The 23,470-nt window shown below is 34.0% G+C and overlaps 4 protein-coding genes and 1 pseudogene across 6 annotated transcripts; 1 reads left to right on the forward strand and 4 right to left on the reverse strand.

Moving 5' to 3' along the window:
- Positions 1-7,446: 7,446 nt before the first annotated feature.
- Positions 7,447-8,361, reverse strand: LOC11420063 (NADPH-dependent pterin aldehyde reductase). The gene has a single exon (XM_039832938.1). It carries the CDS (start codon positions 8,293-8,295, stop codon positions 7,522-7,524), a length of 774 nt encoding a protein of 257 aa, XP_039688872.1. The 5' UTR covers positions 8,296-8,361; the 3' UTR covers positions 7,447-7,521.
- Positions 8,362-9,593: 1,232 nt separating this feature from the next.
- LOC11407675 (NADPH-dependent pterin aldehyde reductase-like) lies at positions 9,594-10,529 on the forward strand (annotated as a pseudogene).
- Positions 10,530-14,119: 3,590 nt separating this feature from the next.
- Positions 14,120-15,222, reverse strand: LOC11407676 (uncharacterized). Its single transcript, XM_003606903.4, has one exon. The coding sequence runs from the start codon at positions 15,112-15,114 to the stop codon at positions 14,224-14,226; it is 891 nt and encodes a 296-aa protein (XP_003606951.1). The 5' UTR covers positions 15,115-15,222; the 3' UTR covers positions 14,120-14,223.
- Positions 15,223-16,846: 1,624 nt separating this feature from the next.
- On the reverse strand, positions 16,847-18,744 carry LOC11413939 (uncharacterized). Its single transcript, XM_024782829.2, has one exon. It carries the CDS (start codon positions 17,844-17,846, stop codon positions 16,956-16,958), a length of 891 nt encoding a protein of 296 aa, XP_024638597.1. The 5' UTR covers positions 17,847-18,744; the 3' UTR covers positions 16,847-16,955.
- A 1,279-nt stretch (positions 18,745-20,023) lies between these two features.
- On the reverse strand, positions 20,024-23,075 carry LOC11412980 (F-box protein CPR1). 3 transcript variants are annotated; one of them, XR_003011624.2, is made up of 3 exons: positions 21,808-23,075; positions 21,237-21,381; positions 20,024-20,427 (listed from the first exon to the last, which is right to left on the reverse strand). XR_003011624.2 is itself a non-coding variant. In XM_003606905.4 (2 exons), the coding sequence occupies exons 1-2, from the start codon at positions 22,977-22,979 to the stop codon at positions 21,342-21,344; spliced, it is 1,212 nt and encodes a 403-aa protein (XP_003606953.1). In that variant the 5' UTR covers positions 22,980-23,075; the 3' UTR covers positions 21,000-21,341. The 3 variants fall into 3 exon arrangements, 1 of the variants encoding a protein (XP_003606953.1); XR_003011625.2 differs by lacking the exon at positions 20,024-20,427 and adding an exon at positions 21,000-21,116; XM_003606905.4 differs by lacking the exon at positions 20,024-20,427 and having other exon boundaries at positions 21,000-21,381.
- Between the last annotated feature and the right edge of the window lie 395 nt (positions 23,076-23,470).

Here is a 23,470-nt window from a genome sequence, read left to right on the forward strand (position 1 = left end):
TTTGTCAAGGTCTTTGCAATACATTACCTGCAAAGCCGTGGTGTGCAACGTGGACTGTTAGTTTAGCATACTCTTTTCTTTTTTTACAAGTTAAATTTAGTGTCGAGGTGGGTTGAATTTATGCGAGTGGTAGATGCCAGTTGGAATTTTATCCGTCTTTGATTCCTCCTACAAAATTTCACATTCTTTTCTAAGTTCAGTCTCATCGAGATCTATTAGCTTTCTTTGTAGACCACACTGGAAACAATCACTTTCTTCTATAACCCTATTTCAATATGAGGTTTGGAATTTGGAGAATTAGATTCAAAAGAAAATAAAGTAAATAAATAGTTGAATCCAACAACCTTGAGTAGTGCCTACCTTATTTGTCTTTGGAAATAACCCTAATTTGTTAATAGATGTGAAAGTGCATGCTCTTTGTATTGTATGCTGTCAAAACAATTATTTCTTTTCTGATTCTTGTATTTTTGTTAGAATATGTATATGGACTCGGTGAATCTGTTGGAGGGGAATGTACCAATGGCTTCTGCTGACGAGGACATTCCCGGTTGTTCCCAGACTAAGGAGAAGAGGGAAGAAAAAGACAGCCGAAGAACCTATCCCAAGAATGAAGCTTGCTTTGACGAAGAAATCTGAGCTGGAAAAGGCAGTCAGTGATGAGCTTTTCAGTGAACAGTATAAACTCGACTTCAAAAATGCTCAAGCTCAAGCAGCCTTGCTATGCCCTGTTTGCACCGATCTATCTGCTATGAACTTGCTCAAAAGGGTGAAGAATGGTGAGATTGTTAGTGATGATGATGAGGAAGAAGAATAAGATATTAATGTATACTCTACCATGGGAAACTCTGTTGTCAATGCGACGCGGCGCGGCCAATCCAAAATTGGCGCGGCGAGAGAGCGTGATGCGTATTGGGTGCTATTTCAGCGGTACAGTCACAAATAAATTTAATACTAAAATACCATGCTATTAAAAAAAAAATACTAAATACTAAATACCTTAAACATTACAAAATTCATGAAAAATACTAAAATACCTTATATTACTACTATTATTTTATTTGACCCATCTGAAACCTTAGAAACTTAAAGGACCTATCCGAAACAAACTCGAAACTTAAAGGACCTAACTGAAACCTTAGAAACTTAAAGGATCTATCTGAAATAAACATGAAACTTAAAGGACCGATGGAGTATTTGGCCTATTTTATTACTCAAGTAGTGGTCTATTATTTTTTATAACCATTATTGATCTATTTAATAAATAGTACTATTTTTATTTAAATATGTTACTATTGTTTTTATTTTATTAAATAAAAGGTCAAAAGAGGCCGTGCAATGAAAGTAATAAACAAGGCCAGCCCACCTATTTTTAAGCCCATTTATACTCTCGGGTTGTATAAATTTGACTAGCCCACATAAGTCTTCACTAACAAATAAACCCTATACCTAATTCTATGCATTGAGTCGCCGCATAAAAGATCACCTTCTTTCCTTCACTTCTCCTGCTCAATTTTTCTCAGATAATCAAAGATTTCTTTCATTTCTTCTCATTCTTTTTCTCTTGACCGTGAAAAAGGATGATGGTTACAATTTGATTCGCGTAAACTCAGATCCAGCTGTTCCGCCCCGCACCACTGACTATGGGCCGCTTCATCCGATTTCGCCAAACGCTTCGCCTTGTAGTGTTGCATCGTGTTTTTGTAGTTTTTGGCCGCTTCGCGCTGGTAGCGGCAGCTATTGACAACAGAGATGTGGTCAATCAAAAGTAAAAAAATGCTTCCAAGTTTGAAGGACCAAAATAAATTCAGGCAAGTCCTTTTCTTTTTCATATATCTACCTCTTCATATTATATTCCACTTCTCTTTCTCTATTTTAAACGGTAAAAAATATTTTTTCTCACAGGTTTTAGATCTTGTTGAGTATCATCCTGACATCAAAAAACTATAGGAGTTGTGATATATCTTGGTTTTCTGTGGCATGGTAGGTTTCGAAATGTACATCTTTTTTCCGTCATGATTTATTTCCTAAATTTTTCTTAGTTCGTTTGACAAATTGAATTGTGTTTAGGTATCCGATTTATGTGATCACTGCTGGATCAACAATTAAAAACTTAAACATAAACGTACCATTTTTCACCTTTCATAATCTAATCTATCAAGTCAATCTAAATGTATATTCATATCTTTCATTTTGACATTACGCAACCAAGTTCTCATTGCACTTACTTGAGTTTTTAATCTCTCCCTTTTTCACATGCAAAAATCAACCAAAATTGCAAGACAAACCCTTGAATATGGCTCTTCCTATTTCTGTCTCAACTACTTATAACCTCAAAGGGTCAATTTTGACTCTTCTGGAAGCATCAGATTCACAACTCTTTGTTGAAGGTTGCCGATGTTTGGTTAAATAGTTTGAAGGTTGAAGTTCATCATGACTACAACCATTTTGTCAAGGATGGTAAGCAGCGGATAGAAAAATAGAAAAGCTTCAAGTGAATCTGCAACTTTTCTATTTTTCGGTTCACCGCTTACTATCCTTGACAAAATAGTTGTGGTCATGATCAACCTCAACCTTCAAACTCTTTAACCAAACATCGGCAGCCTTCAACAAAGAGTTCATTTCATGTGAATCTGACTCTTCCGGAAGAGTCAAAATTGACCCTTTCAGGTTATAAGTAGTTAAGCCAAAAATAGTTAGAGCCATCTTCAAGGGTTTGTCTTGCAATTTTGATTGATTTTTTTCTTCTTCTGTGAGATGGGAAGAGATATAAAATCAAGTAGATGCAATGATAACTTAGTTGTGTATTTAGTAATGTCAAAATGAAAGATATGAATAGACAATTAGATTGAGTTGATAGATTATTAAAGGTGAGAAATGCTGCATTTAAGTTTTTAAGCGTTGATCCAGGGATCTCGTAAATCAGATACCTAAACACAAGTTCGATTTGTTAGAAAGACAGAAAAATTTAAGAAATAAATTATGATGGCAAAATATGTATGTTTAGAAACCTACCATGCCACAGAAAACCAACTACATGGTGATATATCACTGCTCCTATAGTTTTTTTTTTTTTTTTATGCCAGGATGCTCCTTAGCAAGATCTGAAACCTGAGAGAAAAAAAGATTTTTTGGCGTTTAAACTAGAAAAATGGAATATAATGTGAAGAAGTAGATATGAAAAAGAAAAGGACTTGCCTTATTAATTAGATAATTTCTTTTGGTTGGTCCATACTTAAGGCAAGTTATTAATCTGTAATATTATTTGATATTTTGTTTTGCCTTGCATTTGGTGAATATTGATGCATATTTCAATAAAGTTTGTGCTACATGCAGGATGTGCATGTTTAAAATATTATGACTTTTTTAGCCACTTTGAATAAGTTATGAATGGAGATGCTCAGTTTTAGAGTACTTTACTTGTCAGTAGCCCAAGTAAGACTTGGATTTTAATGGTTTCAACTTCATTACCAGGTGAAGATGCTGAGTTTTAGAGTTTTAAAGTTTTTAGTGCTTCTTTAAATATGATATGAAAGGATGAGGTGAAGAAGGCGATCTATTGAAGCAAGATCTGAAACCTGAGTTTTTGAGACTATTTTGTTTCATTGGTTTGGTCTCAGACATATAGCACATTACATTATCTTTATTTGATTCTCAGCTTCCATGCTATCCTCTACCGAATGTTTCCAATACATTCTGCGTCGTCTCAGACATGAATTTTTAACTTCGCATCACACGAATAAATGGAAGCTTCGCATCTTGTAACTTGCTAGTATAAAATTCCAATATATGAAGATAATGCATTGTATTGCCAATGGTATATTTTGTTTGCAGAAATATAATTTATTCTATTAAAAAAAAAAAAAAAATCCGTCTTTGAATTTGTCTACCTTCAGATGATCACTTAATGGCAACATGATTCTTCTTGTTTAATGGAAAATCGATAGTAGTACTTAAAACTTGAATAAATACGGCTTGTGCTTAAAAAATGACAAATATAATTGGTTGAGTTTACTGATGTTAGGTTCGCAAATAAGAACAATGTGAAATAGATAATCCTTGGTAGATGATGACCTCTAGTTTAATTTTTTTATGAAATAGATAATCCTTGGTAGTTTAATTTTTTTTAAACTTATTCATTGATTTTTTTTATGGAATTATACTAATTTTAGAATTTCTATTGACATTGGAGTTTCTTGATTACCTCTTTCATTTTTATTTTATTTTATCATTTCTTACATTCTTTGTTAGATGGTTTGATGATGTCTGTCCGTTGAACTTCTTCTTATTTACAAGAAAAACAGTGAGCTCCAAGATGATGTTGATGCACTTTGTTCTTTGGCTCATGCACTTGATGATGATTTCAATATTTTTATATCATCAAAAGACTGACCTGTCAACTTCGTGTTGAGGTTGTTAGTGATCCGCTAGTTGATGTTCAGAATGATCTTTATGAAGTTGGATCTGATGCTCACAATTCAATGGCCATCAGGTATACTCTACTCTTTTGATTAGTTTGATTAGTTATATAGCTTTTGTTGTAGTATGACTTAAAATTGGAGTTTTGTCGGACTGCTAAAATCGGGGCCCAATTTTGGCTGAGTTTAGAGACTTCTGTCTCGACAAAAATCGGTATCCGAAGTGATAAAATCCGCGCACGATTTTACACTTATGCAGAAAAATAGAAACATATTTTTAAGCATGGATTTGTTCCAATTTTTGAGGGATAATTTTACTATAAATATAAACCTTGTATTAGATGAAAATTAGGTAGAGAGTAGAAAAACAGGGATTAGAAACAAAAAACAAACTAGGGTTTATAGAGATTTCTCTTGGCAACAAACACTAGGGTTGGGATTGTTTTGATTCACCTTAAACAAAACACTATTAGGATATAGTCTCATGGTCACGGGAAAAGATTCAAGACTTTGGGTGGAATTAGGTTTGAAAACTAATTCTTCCTTTTGATATCTCTTTGTAAAGTTACTCATCGTTATAGTGGAACGGAGAGCTGCTCTCTCCCCCAGACTAAGTCAGTATTGGACCGAACTAGGTAAACAAATTTTCATTTGCTCTCTCTCTCTCTCTCTCTCTCTCTCTCTCACTATTTTGTACTTTTGCTTGTGTTTATAACTGTCACCCACATACTTTTGGTTGCTTGATTAATTTGCTCCACACATCAAATACTTTATTCATGTGATTTTTCAATGAATTCACAACAATTGACGCCCACCGTGGGGCAAGGATCAAATCGATAATCATGTACCATGGGTTCAAAGTGGGATATCGAGAAGTTCACCAGAAGTAACGATTTTGGGTTATGGAAGGTCAAGATGAAAGCGATTTTGATACAGCAAAAGTGTGCACAAGCTTTTAAGGATGAAGGTGCGTTATCGGTGACCATGTCACAAGCGGAGAAGACCGAGATGACGTTCAAGGCTCGAAGTGACATTGTCTTGTGCCTCGAGGATAAAGTTTTAAGGGATGTCGCAAAGGAACCAACCGCGGCATGGATATGGTCAAAGTTGGAGTCGTTGTATATGACCATATCCTTGGCTTATATGCAATTTCGAAAGCATCAACTCTACTCATTCAAGATGGTGGAGTCAAAGGCCATCACTGAGCAACTCACATAGTTCAACAAATTCCTTGAAGATTTGGAAAATATTGAGGTGCATCTTGAGGATGAAGATAAAGCTATACTCTTGTTGTGTGCTTTATCGAGATCTTTCGAATCTTTCAAGGATACCATGCTCTAAGGCAAAAAAGGCACTGCCACCCAGGAAGAAGTTCAAACGACTTTGAGAACCAAGGAGTTGACCAAGTCCAAGGACTTGAGAGTTGATGAAAACAGTGAAGACCTAAGTGTTTCAAGAGGGAATGATGGAGGTAGAGGTAACCGTGGAAATAATGGTAACAAGTCAAAGTTTAAGTACTTTAACTATCACAAGATGGGTTACTTCGAGCAGGATTGTCCAGAGAACAATGGTAACTCCGCACAAATTGTCTTCGAGGGTTATGAGGATGTGGGTGCTTTGGTTGTGTCTTGTTGGGGTGATGAAGAAGGTGATGTCTCTCACCTTTGGACTGATGCCTTATAGAGCGGCGGTCGTTTGTACAGACATTAAACACTCAACATCAGCCTGAAGAGTTGACGGTAAGAATACTCATGATCAACCTTTGAGGTGGAGTTTCAAAGTGAAAGTCATAGTGGATGCACGCATTTGCAAGTTGATGTAGAGAAAGCTCATCGTAAGGTGGAGTTGATGACACCATAAATGGTACAACTATGGAGACCTTGGGTGCTAGGCTCTAGTTGTTAGCAACATAATTTTTGAAGAAGATAGGAGGCATTTATGAGTTTGAAGTATGTATGGCATGACTTGTGTGATTATCTAAAAGATCAAGGGTGATTGGATGCAAGGAGATCTTCACGGAAGCGGGAGACGTTCTGTGGTTGAAGAGGATTTGGTGTATACTTATGAAACTACCTAAAATTCTAGTGTAGCTGGATGCAAGAATCATTAAGAAGGCGAAAAACATTCCGAGGGTTGAAGAGGCACAAGGCGACCGTCCTAGGCCTAAAAATATCAGTATGAAATTTGGGCCTGAACAAAAATTAGGGGTTCACTAGGCCCTAAAAAACATTGCTTAAATTCTAATAGGAGATGTGGTTGGTAATAGTAGGGTGTTCTTTGTTGACTCGTTTATAATTTTTTGTGATTTTATAAAGGGAGTTCAAATGCCTAGCCTTCCACCATCTCAAACCCTTCCGTTAAAATCAAAAGAAACCATCTCACACCCCCTTATACTCTTCAAGCAAATTATTTTCACACTATGAAAATTTAATTTTTTTTATATACTCATTATATATATTGGACCTAAATTGTAGGTTCTTCATAGACCATCAAATTCTCATAAAGGGCTTTGGTTGGTCTAACTAACTTCCAAACCAACTTTACTAATATGAGGTATATCTCTATTGGCTACTTAAACTAATGCGAAATTATGAAAATTGGAGTGTTACACCGTTGATGTTTCTCGACTCACCAACCAAATTGTCCTATATCATCATAGCTAAAAATTAAGCTTGAATTAGAATTAGTTTATATTTGATTTCCTAAGATTTATTTAAGGATTATATTAGATCTAATTTAAAAATCCAAATTGATTGATTGGGATTTGATCTAATTTTAATTTATCGGTATTACAAAATGCATTATATCTCTAATTTTAAAGGATATTTACCCTAAAATATAAACATAAATTTTTACTTATTAAAAGTATTATATAAAAATACAGGATCACATTGTATTCTTAGTTTATAGGCAAAATAAAATATCCTAATTGATGAAAAAAAATTAACGAGAACATTTTTTATTTGTTTCATATTAAGATAATTAGCCTTACTCGGACGATTACATCCAGATTCATGAGACTAGTTAGGAACAAAATACTAATACAAATCAAGTCGATAATCAATCATGTAAGTAGATATCTAGCTAGGAGATTAGGTGAGTGACTTCAAATAGAGAGAGAAGAACCATTATCTGTTGGTGTAAGATTGAGTATCTTGGTGGCTGCCTCCAAAACCCATGATTCTGGGAATCGATAAAGAGATGAGGAAGCACCATAGCAAAAAGCAAGCATGTTAGTGTTGATGACCCCTGGATTGAGTGCCACCACTGCCATTACTTTAGGCAACTCTTCAACAACAGACTTGGTAAGTCCTTCAATTGCCCATTTGGATACACAGTAAGGTGCTACAAGTGCAGCAACTGATCTTCCCCAACCTGAAGACATGTTCACTATTATCCCTCCCTCTTCATACTTTTTATTTTTAACCATCAAAGGTATGAAGGGCCTCAACACATTGGCAGCACCTTTCAAGTTGGTATCCATCACCAAATCAAACTCTTCAGACGGAACCTCCCACATCTTGTTGTTCTTGTTAACGACTCCGGCGCCGTTCACTATAATATCTGAAGGACCTCCATTTTTCTCCATAAAAATGCACGCCATCTCTTCAACTCTGTTATTGCACCTAACATCAATATTGAGGAATAGATGATGGTTGTTATTGGGAAGTTGAGATTGAAGGAAGTCGAGTTTATCCTGATCACATGAACATCCAATAATGGTGTGGCTGCGATAAGCCAATAATTCAATCACAAGAACCCTTCCGAGGCCTTTGCTAACGTTAGTTTTAATCACTATTCGATTTCCTTCACTCCTCCCTATTTCAATTCCCATTTCGATCCCTTTTCCTCCGCCTCTATCACCGTCACTACCAGCCATCTTCAATCCAATTCTTCTTCCACTTTCTCAATTCTATAATTTTTGAGAGCATATTTATAATCTATTAGGTTCATGCATTTTTTTATTTTTGATGTAAAAATATTATTTTATAGAATAAAATCCAATTTTTTCATCCTATTTTATTATTTAATTAGTTGTTTACCTTATTGTGTTTTATTTTTTTTTATTTTAAATATTTGTATGTATTAAAAATGTATAATTGTTATGCTTTTAAAGGATATACACAATAAAACATAACCAAAAGTTTTCTCCAAATTAAAGATATTGCTTAAAAATTAAGGATTTGATCATATTTTTCTTTATTAGGAAAATATAAAAAAAAATTATAAAATTCACGTCAACATATTTATTAGAATATGTTTATTCACGAGAACAAATTTATTAAAAATTTATACTTTAAAGGATATATAATTATTATGTATTAAAAATATCTTTTTGACACTTGGCGTATTGCATGTATTCCTTATGAATCATGATACTTGATTTATTGTATGGGTAACACTTGACATGTATTTCTCTTGACACTTGGTTTGTTGCATGTATTTCACATGAGCCATGACACTTGGTCAATTGCATGTGTAATACTTGGGTTGCTACATGTATTCCTCTTGACATTTGACTTGTTGCATGTATTTTTCAAGATTCATGACACTTGATTTGTTGCATGAGTAACACTTGGTTTATTGCATGAGTAACACTTGACTTGCTGCATGTATCCTCTTGACACTTGGCTTGTTGCATGTTTCCCTCACGAGTCAAGTGTTGTTACTCATGAGGAATACATGCAGCAAGTTAAGTGTTATCCATACAATAAAGCAAGTATCATCATCACTCACGAGGAATGCATGCAATAAGTCAAGTGTCAAGAAGATATTTTTAATACATAATAATTATCCTTTAAAAGTATCAATTTTTAATAAATATGTTCTCGTGAATTTTATCGTCAATTTTTTGTTTTTTTATATTTTCCTAATAAAGAAAAACATGATCAAATCCTTAATTATTAGGCAATATCTTTAACTAATTGAAAACTTATGGTTATGTTTTATTGTGTATATCCTTTAAAAGCATAATAATTATACATTTTTAATACATACAAATATTTAAAAAAAAAAAAACCAACAAAGTAAACAACAAATTATATAATAAAATAGGATTTTATTATATAAAATAATATTTTACATTAAAAATAAAAAAAAATGCATGAATCTAATAGATTATAAATATGCTCTCAAGAAGTATAGAATTGAAAAAGTGGAAGAAGAATTGGATAGGAAATGGTTGGTAGTGACGGTGAGAGAGGCGGAGGAAAAGGGATTGAAATTGGAATTGGAATAGGGAGGAGCAAAGGAAATCGAACAGTGATGATAACTGGTGTTAGCAAAGGCCTCGGAAGGGCTCTTGCAATTGAATTGGCTTATCACGACCACACCATTATTGGATGTTCAGGTGATCAAGATAAGCTCGACTTCCTTCAATCTCAACTTCCCAACAACAACATATTTATTCCTCAATATTGATTTTAAGTTCAAGAACAGGGTTGAAGAGATGAAGAGATGGCGTGCATTGTTATGGAGAAAAATGGAGGTCCTCCAAATATTATAGTGAACGACGCTGGAGTCATTAACAAGAACAACAAGATGTGGGAGGTTTTGTCTGAAGAGTTTGATTTGGTGATGGATACCAACTTGAAAGGTAATGTCAATGTGTTGAGGCACTTCATTTCTTTGATGGTTAAAAAGAACAAGAATGAAGAGGGAGGGATAAGATCAGGTGCTGCACTCGTAGCACCTTACTTTGCATCCAAATGGGAAATTGAAGGACTCACCAAGTCTGTTGCTGAAGAGTTTCCTAAAGGAATGGCAGTGATGGCACTCAATACAGGAGTCATCAGCACTAACATACTTGCGTCTTGCTACGGTGCTTCCTCATCTCTCTATCAATCCCCAGAATCATGGGTTTTGGAGGAAGCCACCAAAATACTCAATCTTACACCCACAAACAATGGTGCTTCTCTCTCTATTTGAAGTCACTCACCTAATCTCCTAGTTAGAAATCTAGCTACATGATACTAATTGAAATTTAATATTTTATATACCTTTCACTTTATATTCAATTTAAATTTTTTGTTAACAAAAATTGAAGTTTAGATTTAATATTCAAGCACAAGTTTATACAGATATAATGCCAACAAGCAGCTTTTCTATTTTGGAGTCATGATGAACCTCAACCTTCAAACTCTTTAACCAAACATCGGCAGCCTTCAACTAAGAGTTCATTTCATGTGAATCAGATGTTTCCGGAAGAGTCAAAATTGACCCTTTCAGGTTATAAGTAGTTAAGCCAAAAATAGGAAGAGCCATCGTCAAGGGTTTGTTTTGCAAATTTGGTTGATTTTTGCCTGTGAGAAAGGTAGAGATATAAAATCAAGTAGGTGCAATGAGAACTTAGTTTTGCATTTAGTAATGTCAAAATGAAATATATGAATATACATTTAGATTGAGTTGATAGATTATGAACGGTGAAAAATGTTGTGTTTAAATTTTTAAGTGTTGATCCCGCAGGGATTTCGTGAATCGGATACCTAAACGCAAGTTTGATTTGTTAGACGGACAAAGAAAAATTTTGGAAATAAATTATGACGGCAAAAGATGTACATTTTGAAACCTACCATGCCAAAGAAAACCAACTACATGGTGCTATTTTGAAAATGAAAGTGTCAAGAAGGTGGGTGATAATATGTAGAGCTGCTTTAGACTTGAGACTATTTTGTTTCATTGGTTTGGTCCACCTACATATAGCACATTACCTTATCTTTATTTGTTCCTCAGCTTCCTTGCTATCATCTACCAAAGGTTTCCAATACATTCTACGTCGTCTCAGACATGAATTTTTTACTTGGCATCACACGAATAAATGGCAGCTTTGCATCTTGCTACTTGCTAGTATAAAATTCCAATATATGAAGAGCATGCATTGTATTGCCAATGATATATTTTGTTTGCAGAAGGATAATCCGTTCTATTAAAAAAAAGAAAGTAGTCTTTGACTTTGTCTACCTTCAGATGATCAATTAGTGGCAAGAGGAATCTTCTTCTTTAGGTATTGATACAATTAATACATGATGATGACTATATTTTGCAGTGTCAACTTCACATCTATATCATTCAATCAACATTAATATAACCTTTAAACCCACTTAATTAGGTTGGTCTTGTAGTTTTGGTTCAGGACCTTGGATTGTGCTCACGTTCGATTCTCCTCGGTATCAATTTAGATAGGCATGGCAATGGGGCGGGGTGGGGACGGGTTTTACATTTCCCGTCCTCATACCTGATTCTCATATACTTACCTGTTACCCTACCCATATCCAACGAGGATGAGAAATTGAATCTCATCTCCGTCCCCAACGGGTTCGGGTATCTCCACCCCATCCTCATCCCCGTATTGAATAATTTTTTTTAATAAAAAATAGAAGTTTTTTTGCAACCTCTAGAGAAATATTGTAATGCATTATCCAACAATATGTTCACTTTAACATTTGTTTGACCGATTGATTTAGTTGTTCCGTTAAATATCAATGATAGTTTTTATAACACGGCAGTTATCAAACAAACTAACATGACATATCAACATAAAGTAGTTTTCTGCATTTGGGACGGGTTTGGGTATGGTTTCGGGGTGGGTACCTATATACCCGTTACCCGTCCCATACCCGCGTTTTGAAATCGGGGAAAGCTCAAACTCATACCCAAACCCAGTCAAAACGAAGAAAATCCGTCAAATTGGATTTGGTTCGGGTGGGTAACCACGGGTATGGGTTTTGTTGCCATGCCTAAATTTAGGTGGGCTAATTTAGCATATTCCAAAACAAAAGAAAAAACTTAGTCAAAAAGAAAATATTACCTTTAATTTGAGCAGCAACATTCAATTAAAAAAAAATATATATTATTTACAATTTCCATGTACCTGTATATATCTATAATCTAAATTTCCAATCATTGATTGAGGATGCTAAGAGGGACAACTCTAATCTTAATCAAATGCCTAAACAAAAACTCAAGCCATTCTTCAAAGTCTTGAACAAGCAACCCCATTTTTTCCAAGTGGTTTTGTAGCCTTTTCATGTTTTCAACTTCTCTTGTTTGTGCAAATATGCAAGATTGCATTGCCTCATAAAGACAGGGAAGTTTAAGAGAGAAGAGGAAACGCCAGTTTATTACTAATACAGCTTAACATTTACAAGTTTAGATTAATAAGTGAAATCCAATTTGAGGTTTACCTCTTCAAACATGTTTTTTTTCTTCATAAGTTTATGTTAACAAGTAGCCTTAAAATACTTGTTAAAGAAGTTTTGAATAAGGCAAGAGTGAGGAAAACGTCGGAGAGAACTTAAAATACTTGTTGCACCCCTTTTTCGAATAATACTTGATATATTGGTCTTGCATTTGATGAATACTGGTCTTGCATTTGATAAATAATTAAATATTGATTCATATCTTGGAGATGCTCAGTTGTAGAGTTCTTTGTCCTTTATCCAATTAAGACTTTGAAAAAGATTAAAATTGATTACCTAGTGAAGATACTCAATTAATTATAGAGTATTTTCAACTAGTTACTGAGTGAAGATATGGCTTTGGTTATGGTTATGGCTCCTAGTACAGCTGATATGAAAGACTTACGGATGTCTCAATTGTTTGGCATCCCTTTGAAGACTAGCAGAGCACACACCCCTCAAGCCTCTCACTGGCTGCCTCCGGATTTTGGTTGGGTAAAGATCAATTGTGACGGCTCATCTTTTGGTTCTCATCCTAATGGCTCTGTCGGTTTTGTTCTTAGGGATACACATGCTAGTTTCTTGGGTGATATGGTTCAAAACATAGGCTATGCTTCTTCTCTTGAGGCTGAATTTTGTGCATGCATGCTTGCTTTGGAAAAAGCCATGGATCTGCAGCTTTCTCATGTTCTGATTGAAACAGATTCTCTCCTTGTTGTTAAGGCCTTTCGCACCTCTTCTGGGATTCCTTGGCATTTGCTAAATCGTTGGAAGAATTGTATTCGGTTCTGCAGCATTATTAGTTGTAATTTTAATCATATTCTTAGAGGTAGTAATCTTGTAGCTGATGCCCTCGCTAAAAATGGGCAGGGCCTGGCATTTAACTTCTTTCAGTGGTGGGACTCCCCCCCTTCATTTGTCCTACCTCTTTTGTATAGGGACACTCTAGGTCCTTCTATTTGAGCCTTATGGCTTAGTTTGTACTGTCTGGTTCAGGCCACCTCCTGATTTTATAGCATTTCCTATTTTATCAAAAAAAAGAAGATATGGCTTTGGACAGAAACGACCTTCAATCTTTCCAAATGCATAACACTAAAGGCATATATAACGATATTTCTATGATTAATTAAGATTCTGGTTTACTAACAACTTTAAAAAGCTTATATGCAAAACTAATGAGCAATAGATATACAAATTTTTCTTTGCAGACAAGTTGTAATTGTATTCTTATGTATAATTTATCTAATGCATGTTAGCTACTAATTTTAATACTAATTTGATGATGAAAACTAGCTTATGCATTTAAGTTGACCTTGAGTATCATGTTGGCATACTTAATTTTTGCTGAGGTTTCGAATTATTTTATTTTAATTCTTGTCCACCAATTTTTTCATCCTTCATTTTTTTTTACCAAAAAGAGAAACAGAAATTTATTAAGAAGTAAAAAAGTTTGTTGAAAGATAAGGTTTTGAAGGGAACTGAGCAACAGAGATAGGTGTGGAAGTAATAAGGTTTTGATCTTTAGATAATAATAGTATTCACTTACTAAGAAGACATATTAACATTCATGTACAGTTATGTAACACTCGTGGTGAAAAATTGAGTGCACAAAAATCATATAGACACTCTGATTAGTGGTTAAAGATGTTAAGAAGTGAAACTCTATTTCTAATTAATTTTCTTGATATTTGTTCAACTCCTATTTCTAGATCTTGAATGCACATCTCCAAATCTTCCAAATGACTTTGAAAATTTTCAGTAGATGAAGGGTTGTGGCTGATGAGAGACAGCAAAGTTGCATCCACTTTCTCAAATTCATTTGTGTCTGAATATTGAGAGTCACAAACTACTCTTTTAGAATGCATCAACTTGGATATTGCTGACCATCTTTTGTTATTTGAGTGTCCTTTTGGATTAGAGATAAATAGCAACAAATGCTCTAGTGAGCTCACAGTGACTTCTTCTGCTTTTTTCAAGAATCCAAGCATAGGTGAAGAATTATTGTCCTTTTTGTTTAAGGACGAAGCAATCAACTCCTCCTTCATTTCTTTCAATTTTAGAAAGGCCTTTTGAATTTGCTTCTTTGTGGTCTTCCTTAAAGCCAAATATTTTACACCCTCAACTGCTAATCCAGTTTCAACTCCTCTCTTTCTTCTGATGACCGACTGTAGTTCTTGAATGTTTTCCTTTGATAGCGAAAGGCAATCTTTGGTTGTGCTGCAGATATCCAATATTCTAAGAGAACTTTCTAGTAGGTCATCGACACATTTTTCATTGCATTCCTGTGATAAGGCTTGTTGTTCAATTGGCATTTGAAGGAACTTATCGATGCAGTCATGCAAATCCTGCATGCCATTAAGGTTGTTGCATACCGAAGATGATGACACTGAAGAGTCACCTTCATAACTCTTCAATATTTGCAAATTGTTCTCAAAATATGATATAAGAGGGTGAGGTGTGGAGGGTAAGCTGTTGCTGCGAATATGAAGAGAGCTCTTTATATTTGTTTCATTGACTGCCATTTTTTTCTTCTTTGAGAACAGAAACTTGGAAGGTTTACAAGAGTTTGTTTCAAAACTTGAGTTATAGTGGTTTGATTTTTCACTTCATATATAGTAAAAAAATTAACCAATTAAGGAAGACAAGAAGAATATTGTTGTTCCTCAAATGTCACCTAATCTGTATGCAATTATATAATCTTGATTTGGATCTTAGCTACCTTGCCGTGATCTGGTAATGCTCCACTTGCATGATACTTCCAACTCATCCCTGAATACTTTTCTCGGAAATCGCATTGATTCTTACAAAATGGCATCTTTACAATATAATAGTCAATGAAATTGTCTGTCTGCAATAGGACATTTAGGGTAAGGGGAGTCTGGATCTTCTGCCACTGTTATATCGGTCACTTCTCGGTGGCGATGCTTATGCAGTGTCCCCAGCTACACACCTATTAATATATGCTACCATTTTACATGTTGTTTGTTCTCTGTCTCATTAACAGGTGAGAAAGTAATTGATGCATACTCGTTTGCAGAACTTTACGTTCAGAGTGATAATTTTTTAAGTGTATTATAATTTTTCCAAGCGTTAGTGATCAACAATTTTGTAGACTTTCTTGTGATCTTTGATATATGAAAATTAGGAGGGCATATAAAAAAACGTTTTCACTGGTAGATTGCCATTTTTAAATAGCAAAAGAGAAAACAATTTGTGCCAACTAATCAAGATTTGGATATAATATTATGAAAAAAATGTTTAGTTGTGTCTCACATGAGGAAACCATCCAACTAATACTTTGTTTCACTCTGCTCTCTCACTTCCATGATTATGATATTTTCAATGCAAATATTAACGTTCCCGTCAAGAACTTGCATTCAATGCACGTGTGGACTACTCTGATGGATAAAACAATGGCTGCAATTCTTCTGCGCATGTCTCTGTGGAAGAGACAAGAACTGCATTGGTTATTGTTTCAATCCATTAAAATAAGACTATAAACGTGTGAATGAAAAAGAGATCAACCAGTTATATTTTCTTGATTTGGTTCTCGGTTTCCTTGCTATCCTCTTGCTGAAGTTGCAATGTTTCCTATACACGCGTGCATCTTCCAATGCATCCCTGTATTTTTAACTTGCCATCACATGAATAAACAGCATCTCTGCATGTTGCTAATATAAAATTTCAATCTCTGCTGATCATGCAAGTTAATGACTATTATATCATTTGTTTGCAGAAGAAGCTATTTTCTATTCTATAATAGCATGCAATATTTTGAATTTGTCTGCTTTCAGTGGATCAATTGGAGGCAAGAAGAATCTTCTTGTTCTGGTATTAATACAATTAGTACATTATGATGGCTATAGTTTTCAGTGTCCCCAACTTCATATCTATTATTTAATCAATTATTAATATACTGCATGTTAGCTCCAAATTTTAATACTAATTAGCTGATCATAAATAGGTGAAACACAACCAACTTATTTATCGGTGTTATTAGCATATAAAACTTGAGAATATGTGGAAGACTTTTTATTTAATCATGAACCTAATGGTGGTTTGGTGATTGACAACTAGGATATGCATTCAACTTGAGAACATGGCCATGATGTATAGTAATAGTAATCTCTAACATTTACAGGTTGCTGTATAAGTATTATATTTTAATGGAGAGTATTTGAAAGAAAAATAAAATTTTGAAGGGAACTGAGAAAGATAGATAGATGTTGAACTAATAAGGATTTGATCCCTGTATAATAATATTCACTATTAAAAAGAAGATATATAATTACATTCATGTACAGTTATGTAACAGTACTCGTGAGCGAAAATTGAGTGTGCAAAAATGATATAGACACTACGGTTAGTGGTTGAAAATGTTAAGAAGTGAAACTCTATTTCTAATTAATTTTCTTGAGATGTGTTCAACTCCTATTTCTAGATCTTGAATGCAAATCTCCAAATTTTCCATGTGACTTTGAAAATTGTCAGCAGATGAAGTCTTGTTGTGGCTGATGAGAGACAACAAAGCTGAATCTACCTTCTCAAATTCATTTGTGTCTGATTCTTGAGAGTCGGAGACTGCTCTTTTAGAATGCATCAGCTTGGATATTATTGACCATCTGCTGTGTTTTGAGTGTCCTTTAGGATCAGAGATAAATAGCAATAGATGTTCTAGTGAGTAAAGAGTGACCGCTTCTGCTTCTTTCAATAATCCAAACATAGGTGAAGAGTTATTGTCTTTGTTTGAGGAAGAATCAATCGACTCATTCTTCATTGTTTTCAAATTTACCAACGCCTTTCGAATTTGCTTCTTCATGTTCTTCCTAAAAGCCATGTATTTTACACCCTCAACTGTGAATCCAGTTTCAATTCCTCTCTTTCTTCTGATGACTGATTGTAGTTCATACATGTTTTCCTTTGATAGCGAAAGGAAATCCTTAGCTATACTACAGATATCCAAGATTCTAAGTGAACCTTCTAGTAGGTCATTAACCGATCTTTCATTGCATTCTCGTGATAAGGCTTGTTGTTCAGTTGGCAATTGAAGTAACTTACCAATGCAGTCATTCAAATCCTGCATTCCATTAAGTTTGTTGCATACCGATGATGATGACAATGAAGTGGTGCCTTCAGAATTATTCAATATTTTCAAATTGTCCTCAAATTGTGATACAAGAGGGTGAGGAGAGGAGGGTAAACTGTTGCTGCGAAGGTGCAGAGAGCTTTTTGTGTTTGTTTCAATGACTGCCATTTTTTCTTCTCAAAAGGTTAGAAAGTGATAATATACAAGAGCTTATTTGAAAACTTGAGTTTCTGTTTGCTTTTTGCCTTCATATATAGCAAACAAAGTAACCGATTGAGGGAGACAAAACGAATATTTGTGTTCCTCAAGTGTCACCTAATTAGTATGAAATTATATCTTCTTGATTTGAATCTCAGCTACCTCACCATGATCTGGCAATGCTCTCCATGCATCAAGCTTCCAACTCATCCCTCAATTTTTTTTAGGGAATAGCGTTGATTTTGATAAAATGGCATCATTACAATATAATACTATATGCTTAGAAATGCATTATGCATGCATTGTAATCTTTTAGTCTATGAAATTGTCTGCCTACAACAGGACATATTGAAGGCAAGGAAAGTCTTGATCTTCAGAAACTGTTATATTGGTTACTTGGTGGCCAAAGGCGATGTTTATGCAGTGTTCCCAGCTAGACATCCATTAATTTATGTTACCATTTTGTTTGTTGCAGTTACATGTTTCATTAACATGTGAAGGAACTAATTGATGCATGATGGTGTGCAGAACTTCACGTTCAAAATAATAATTTTTTAGAGTTGTTACTTTTTCAATTTTCAAACCCCTATATTTCAAACCCCTCTAAAGTCTTCTCTTCCCCTCCCCTCCAAACTCCCAAACAAAACCTAAGTTAAGTAACTTTCAAGTTTAACTAGTTTTACCACTCATATTTTGAAGGGTTAATCGTTTAAATTGATCTTGTAATATGCGTTAAGTCTGAAAAATGACCTTGTAAGAATAAATGAGATTCTTCCTATTTATTGATTATGTAATATACGCGAAGTCCACACAAGTGACCTGGAGATTGAATTTTTTTATAATTTTTTTCATGCATGTTTAGGATGTTAAAATATGGCTTTTCGCAGAAAAAGAAAAAAAAAACTAAAATTTTCCAACTGAACAAAGGATTAATTATGAATTTTCATTTCCAATAACTATTAATTTTTTAAAACAATTTCTAATTAATTCGTATTTCATTTAAAAACTCCAACATTTCATCATGAAGGTTCTTACGATTTTTTAACCATGCCTTCAAAATTAAGATGAAAATTTTCAGATGCTTTCTGTGTATTCTTAATAGAGATTTTCGTTAATTAGTTTTTTGACAAAAATTGATTTTCATATTGAGATTTTCGTTGTTTTTTTGAGTTCATGGTGTTTTGAAAATTCATAATTAAATAACCAAAAACTGAACCGAACCGGATATTGTAAGTGGATAATGTAAGTCCTACTTGGATATTGTAAGTACTACTTAAAATATCCACCATTGATTTGTTAATCGGCTGCTAATAATTTTCACTTTTCACTTTTCACTCTAAAATGAATTGAATTGTTCACTGCCCAATTATTATTAGTAATATAGGCATACGTCATTAGTATTTTTTTTTTTTTTTTAGGGAAAAGTATATTATTTGATACTAACTAATAATTCTAATTCCAAAGTAGAAGTGGAAGCAATCTTTCCTCATAATAATATGAGTAAATGAGCCGCCTCTCTTAAATATCCTTCATTTAACTCATTTAGTCGATATGAGTCTAACTACTTACATTTGAATTTTAACATTCGAGCCTAAGACTTCTATATATCAAGCAGATGAAAATCCGCAAAACCAAAAACATTGTAGGTTTCTATTGTGAGAATAAGATGGTCTTACAATGTTACTTTCTCCATTTCAAAATAAGTGACCTTGTTGACCTTTTCAAATGATACCAATGCATGTCTTTGATCTTTAACATTTTTTAATATGTATTAAAAATTATAAAAAAGTTGATATTTTGAAAATATTCATCAAAAAGAATCCAACAAAATCATTTAGTTTGGGACGGACAGAATAGTAAAAAAAAAATTATTCCTTATGATATATGTGAAACAGTCATAGCTTGTAATCAGGCAAGTAAACTAAAAAATTATTCCTTACAAAAGTATAATACGCTACTCTTTCCCGTGAATGTGTTTTCTTCAATTTTTTTAATAACTATGATATGATACAGACAAGTAATCAGGGCATAAAATGAACCCAAATAAGTCAAATGAGCATATACTTAAATTTCCCTGTCACTATTCGATGTAAGTTGGTTAACATTTGTTAGTTTAGTTAGGATTACTACATGAAGTGTATCATATATTCAGAATAATCAACTTTTTTTATTCAATCAATTCCAAACAAAAAAGAAAGCCTCGCCTAAAAGGAAAATGTGCTCTGCAAATTGACATACAAACACTGAAGATATGAAATAAATTTTCTCTAACATTTATCTGTTGATAACATAATCACCAAAACAGTATGAGTTTAACCTTTTATGCATGGTTGAGCCCTAAAGTTCTTAGTTCTGCAATCCTTCATCAATTTTTTCTTTCACATTCTCTGAAATTTGTTTAAGAATGATTTCTTTCTCTTCTTCAAGCTTTTGCATACACAGTTCAAAAGGATCTTTTTACGAGACCAACTAAATATAACTTTGAAGTTTCAACACCCGCAAGTAAGTGCTACATCAAATCGATACTACAACCATAGGCGAAAGGACAGTTCTTTTGCAAAAAAAAATGAAATGATTTACAAAAGAGAACACAGAAAGGCTAAAGCAGATAGAAAATGCATAAGAAACAAACAAACATCCTATAATTCACTTATAAATATGAAATAAAGGGATAGACAGTTGCTTAAAACGAAGCATTACCCATCACAGTTGCAATTCAACTCAAAGTAATGCAAAACTAATGCTTATCACAGTATATCTTTCAACTTGATTTTCCAATTCTCAATAAAAACTACAAAATGAAATTAAAAAAAAATGTTCCAAAATCATGCAACACACATTTCCAAATTCCTAAAACTATAACAGTATCATACTTACATATGGCTAAAAATGATTTTAAAATAAAAAAACACTATAATTGTACGATCATTTCAAAACAGGTATCTCATTTAAAACAGTATGGAATACGAAATTCCAATATTAAATTCCCGATTAGTTCAGCATCCACCTAGTTATATGAGTTGTCAGAATTGTTTTTCAAAAATTTGTTCAAAATTTATGTATGATAATGAGGAGTCTATAGACTAGAAGCCCTGTTGAAATTTTGATGCTTCCCTGAAGATATAAGAAATAAGATGCTTGCCTCATTTTAGAGTTCACAAACATACAAATTTTTTAAATTGCCCAATTTCAATATTGACATCTACATTGATGGTGATATGATGCTCAAGCTTCACATGCCTATGCCAAAATAGCTTTTATCAGCTCCATTAAAAATAGTAATATATCAGTTTTACACACACATAAGAGGGATAACTGTGATCTCAGAAAATTCAAAAAGAGGGATAAAAATGGGTGCACCTCCATCATTACCAATTCAACCTAACCAAGGTGACTAATTCCATCACAAGAAACAACTGGAGCATCCTGTTTCAGCTGCACTTCACAGGTCCTTCCGTCCATCGCTTACAGTCTCAATTTAAATTCTCTGGACAAAAAGTCGTCCCTGTGGGAAAAAATGAATCTCATCAAAGTAAGTTCAAAAATATCACAAAAGAATAGTTGATAAAAGCCATGCTTTTTAAAGGAACTATGCATAAAATTGGAGTAAGTTCATGGTGCGCCAATATGTAAACGACAACTTTCTTCTCTTTACATACACAGATATCAAACCACGGCAGGGTGGAATAGTCTCAACATTCAGAAATAAGCATGTCAAAATAACTATTTAGTAGTGAGTGAATATCTCAAACAAAGCATACACACATTGCCATATACATAAACAACGGTAAAGACGTCAAAGTAATTAGAGAATCCTTATCCTATGATAAGAATTCAATTTGACCTATAATATAGAGTTTAATGTCAAAGGTCCATTGAACTGATATAACTTATACACAACAACAAAAACTCAGTTAAACATAAGGAGTACCTTTTCTCGCTTGTAGGATCCTCGCAAGGTGGTGGTACAAGACTTCCAACACAAATCATAGCGTCATCCAAATCAAGATCTTCTTGAAAATGACTAACTTGATTACTCTCCAAATCATACCAAAACAGATTCACAACATCTACCCTCAACAAAACCTTTTTTCCATCAATGGAATAACCTAAAAGCCTCAAAGATTCCACAGGTAAATCATCGAAACACGATTTAACCACAGTAAAAAGTTTACACCAACTATCTCTACATCCATATTCTTTCATCACCCAAACATCAATTTTAGTATCTTTATAATCCACAGTCATACAAAGACACCCTCCTAAATCAGCAACACGAATTTTAAAACTCTTACTATTAACTTGTTCCCCTATTTCATCAGGAAGAGGAACCTCGTTGAAAGTCTCAAGTGAAAGGTTAAAAGCGAGAATTAAATCAGATTGAAATGGTTGAATTTTCCTGGACGCAACCCAGTGAAGAGAACTAGAATTCTCAACAAAAACACCCATTGTTCGAGTATAGTAAAGAGCGTAAGGAAAATTAGGAATTATTTTCCATGAGTTTGTTTTCAAGCTGAAGAGTCTAACATGTGGATCATAAAAAGGGTTTTGTAGATCGAGCAAGTAAGAGATTCTGAGGAGTTTGTAATCGCCGGATAAAGAATCAAAACCGAAGCCGTGAACGCATAAGCAGCCACGATTAGGGTTGTCAGATTGGAGAATGTTAGGGATGGGAAGAGGGAGAAAAGGGATAATCCGATATTTACCGGTGTAAGGGTTCCAGATTGCGATTTCGTTGGGGGCGTTGGGATGCGTGAAAGCCATTACGCCGTGGGACATGGCGAGGAGGCCGTTACATGAACCGATAAGAGTAAGGGTGTTGTTATGCTCGCTGTTGGCGGTGAAAGGGTGGTTGTGTGGAATAAGTAGCACCAATACGCCTGGATTAGAGAAATCATCATTGATTTCAAGTTGGTAGATATCGAATTTGAATCGAAGGATTAAGGATCGATTGGGGGAATTTCTGAGGTGAAGGTTGATGAATTTGTAGGAATCGATTAAGAATTTAAGTGATTTTGAAGTTGATCGGAATCGGAGAAGTGATATTACCGGTAAACGGGAGAAGATTTCGGTGAGAATTTCCGGTGGAAGTTCAGCCGCCATTGTAAGGAAGGAATGAAGGTTCTAGGGTTTAGGGTTTTTCATTCTTTTTTCGGTGGTGTACACTCTTTCTTACATGCTTTCTTGGATCTTCATTTACATGCCGCCAAAATTGTAATTTTAGTCCTTAATTTAATTTTAGATAACAGTTTAATTTTTATATTTTTTTAATTTTAATTTTATTCTTTTGATTTATTTGCATATGAACTTTCAAACTTCAAAATTATAGTTTTATCTTCTTAAATTAAAGAACTAAATTATCATCTGAAATTAATTTAAGAGATCAAAAGTGTAATTTTGCCTTATATGTATTCTTTTTTTATTTTTAGCGCTTCTATTTTTATTTTTTTACAAATATAAACGACCTTCATTCATTCATTGATACAAATTCACCAAAAACAAAAAGGATGAATTTGTGAACAAATTCACAACATCCATGATAATAACATAATACGGTAAAGTACTAAAGCCTACACATATGACTATATTTGAGT

This window comes from Medicago truncatula, chromosome 4, assembly GCF_003473485.1.
Source record: "Medicago truncatula cultivar Jemalong A17 chromosome 4, MtrunA17r5.0-ANR, whole genome shotgun sequence".
In the NCBI taxonomy this organism is placed as follows: domain Eukaryota; kingdom Viridiplantae; phylum Streptophyta; class Magnoliopsida; order Fabales; family Fabaceae; genus Medicago; species Medicago truncatula.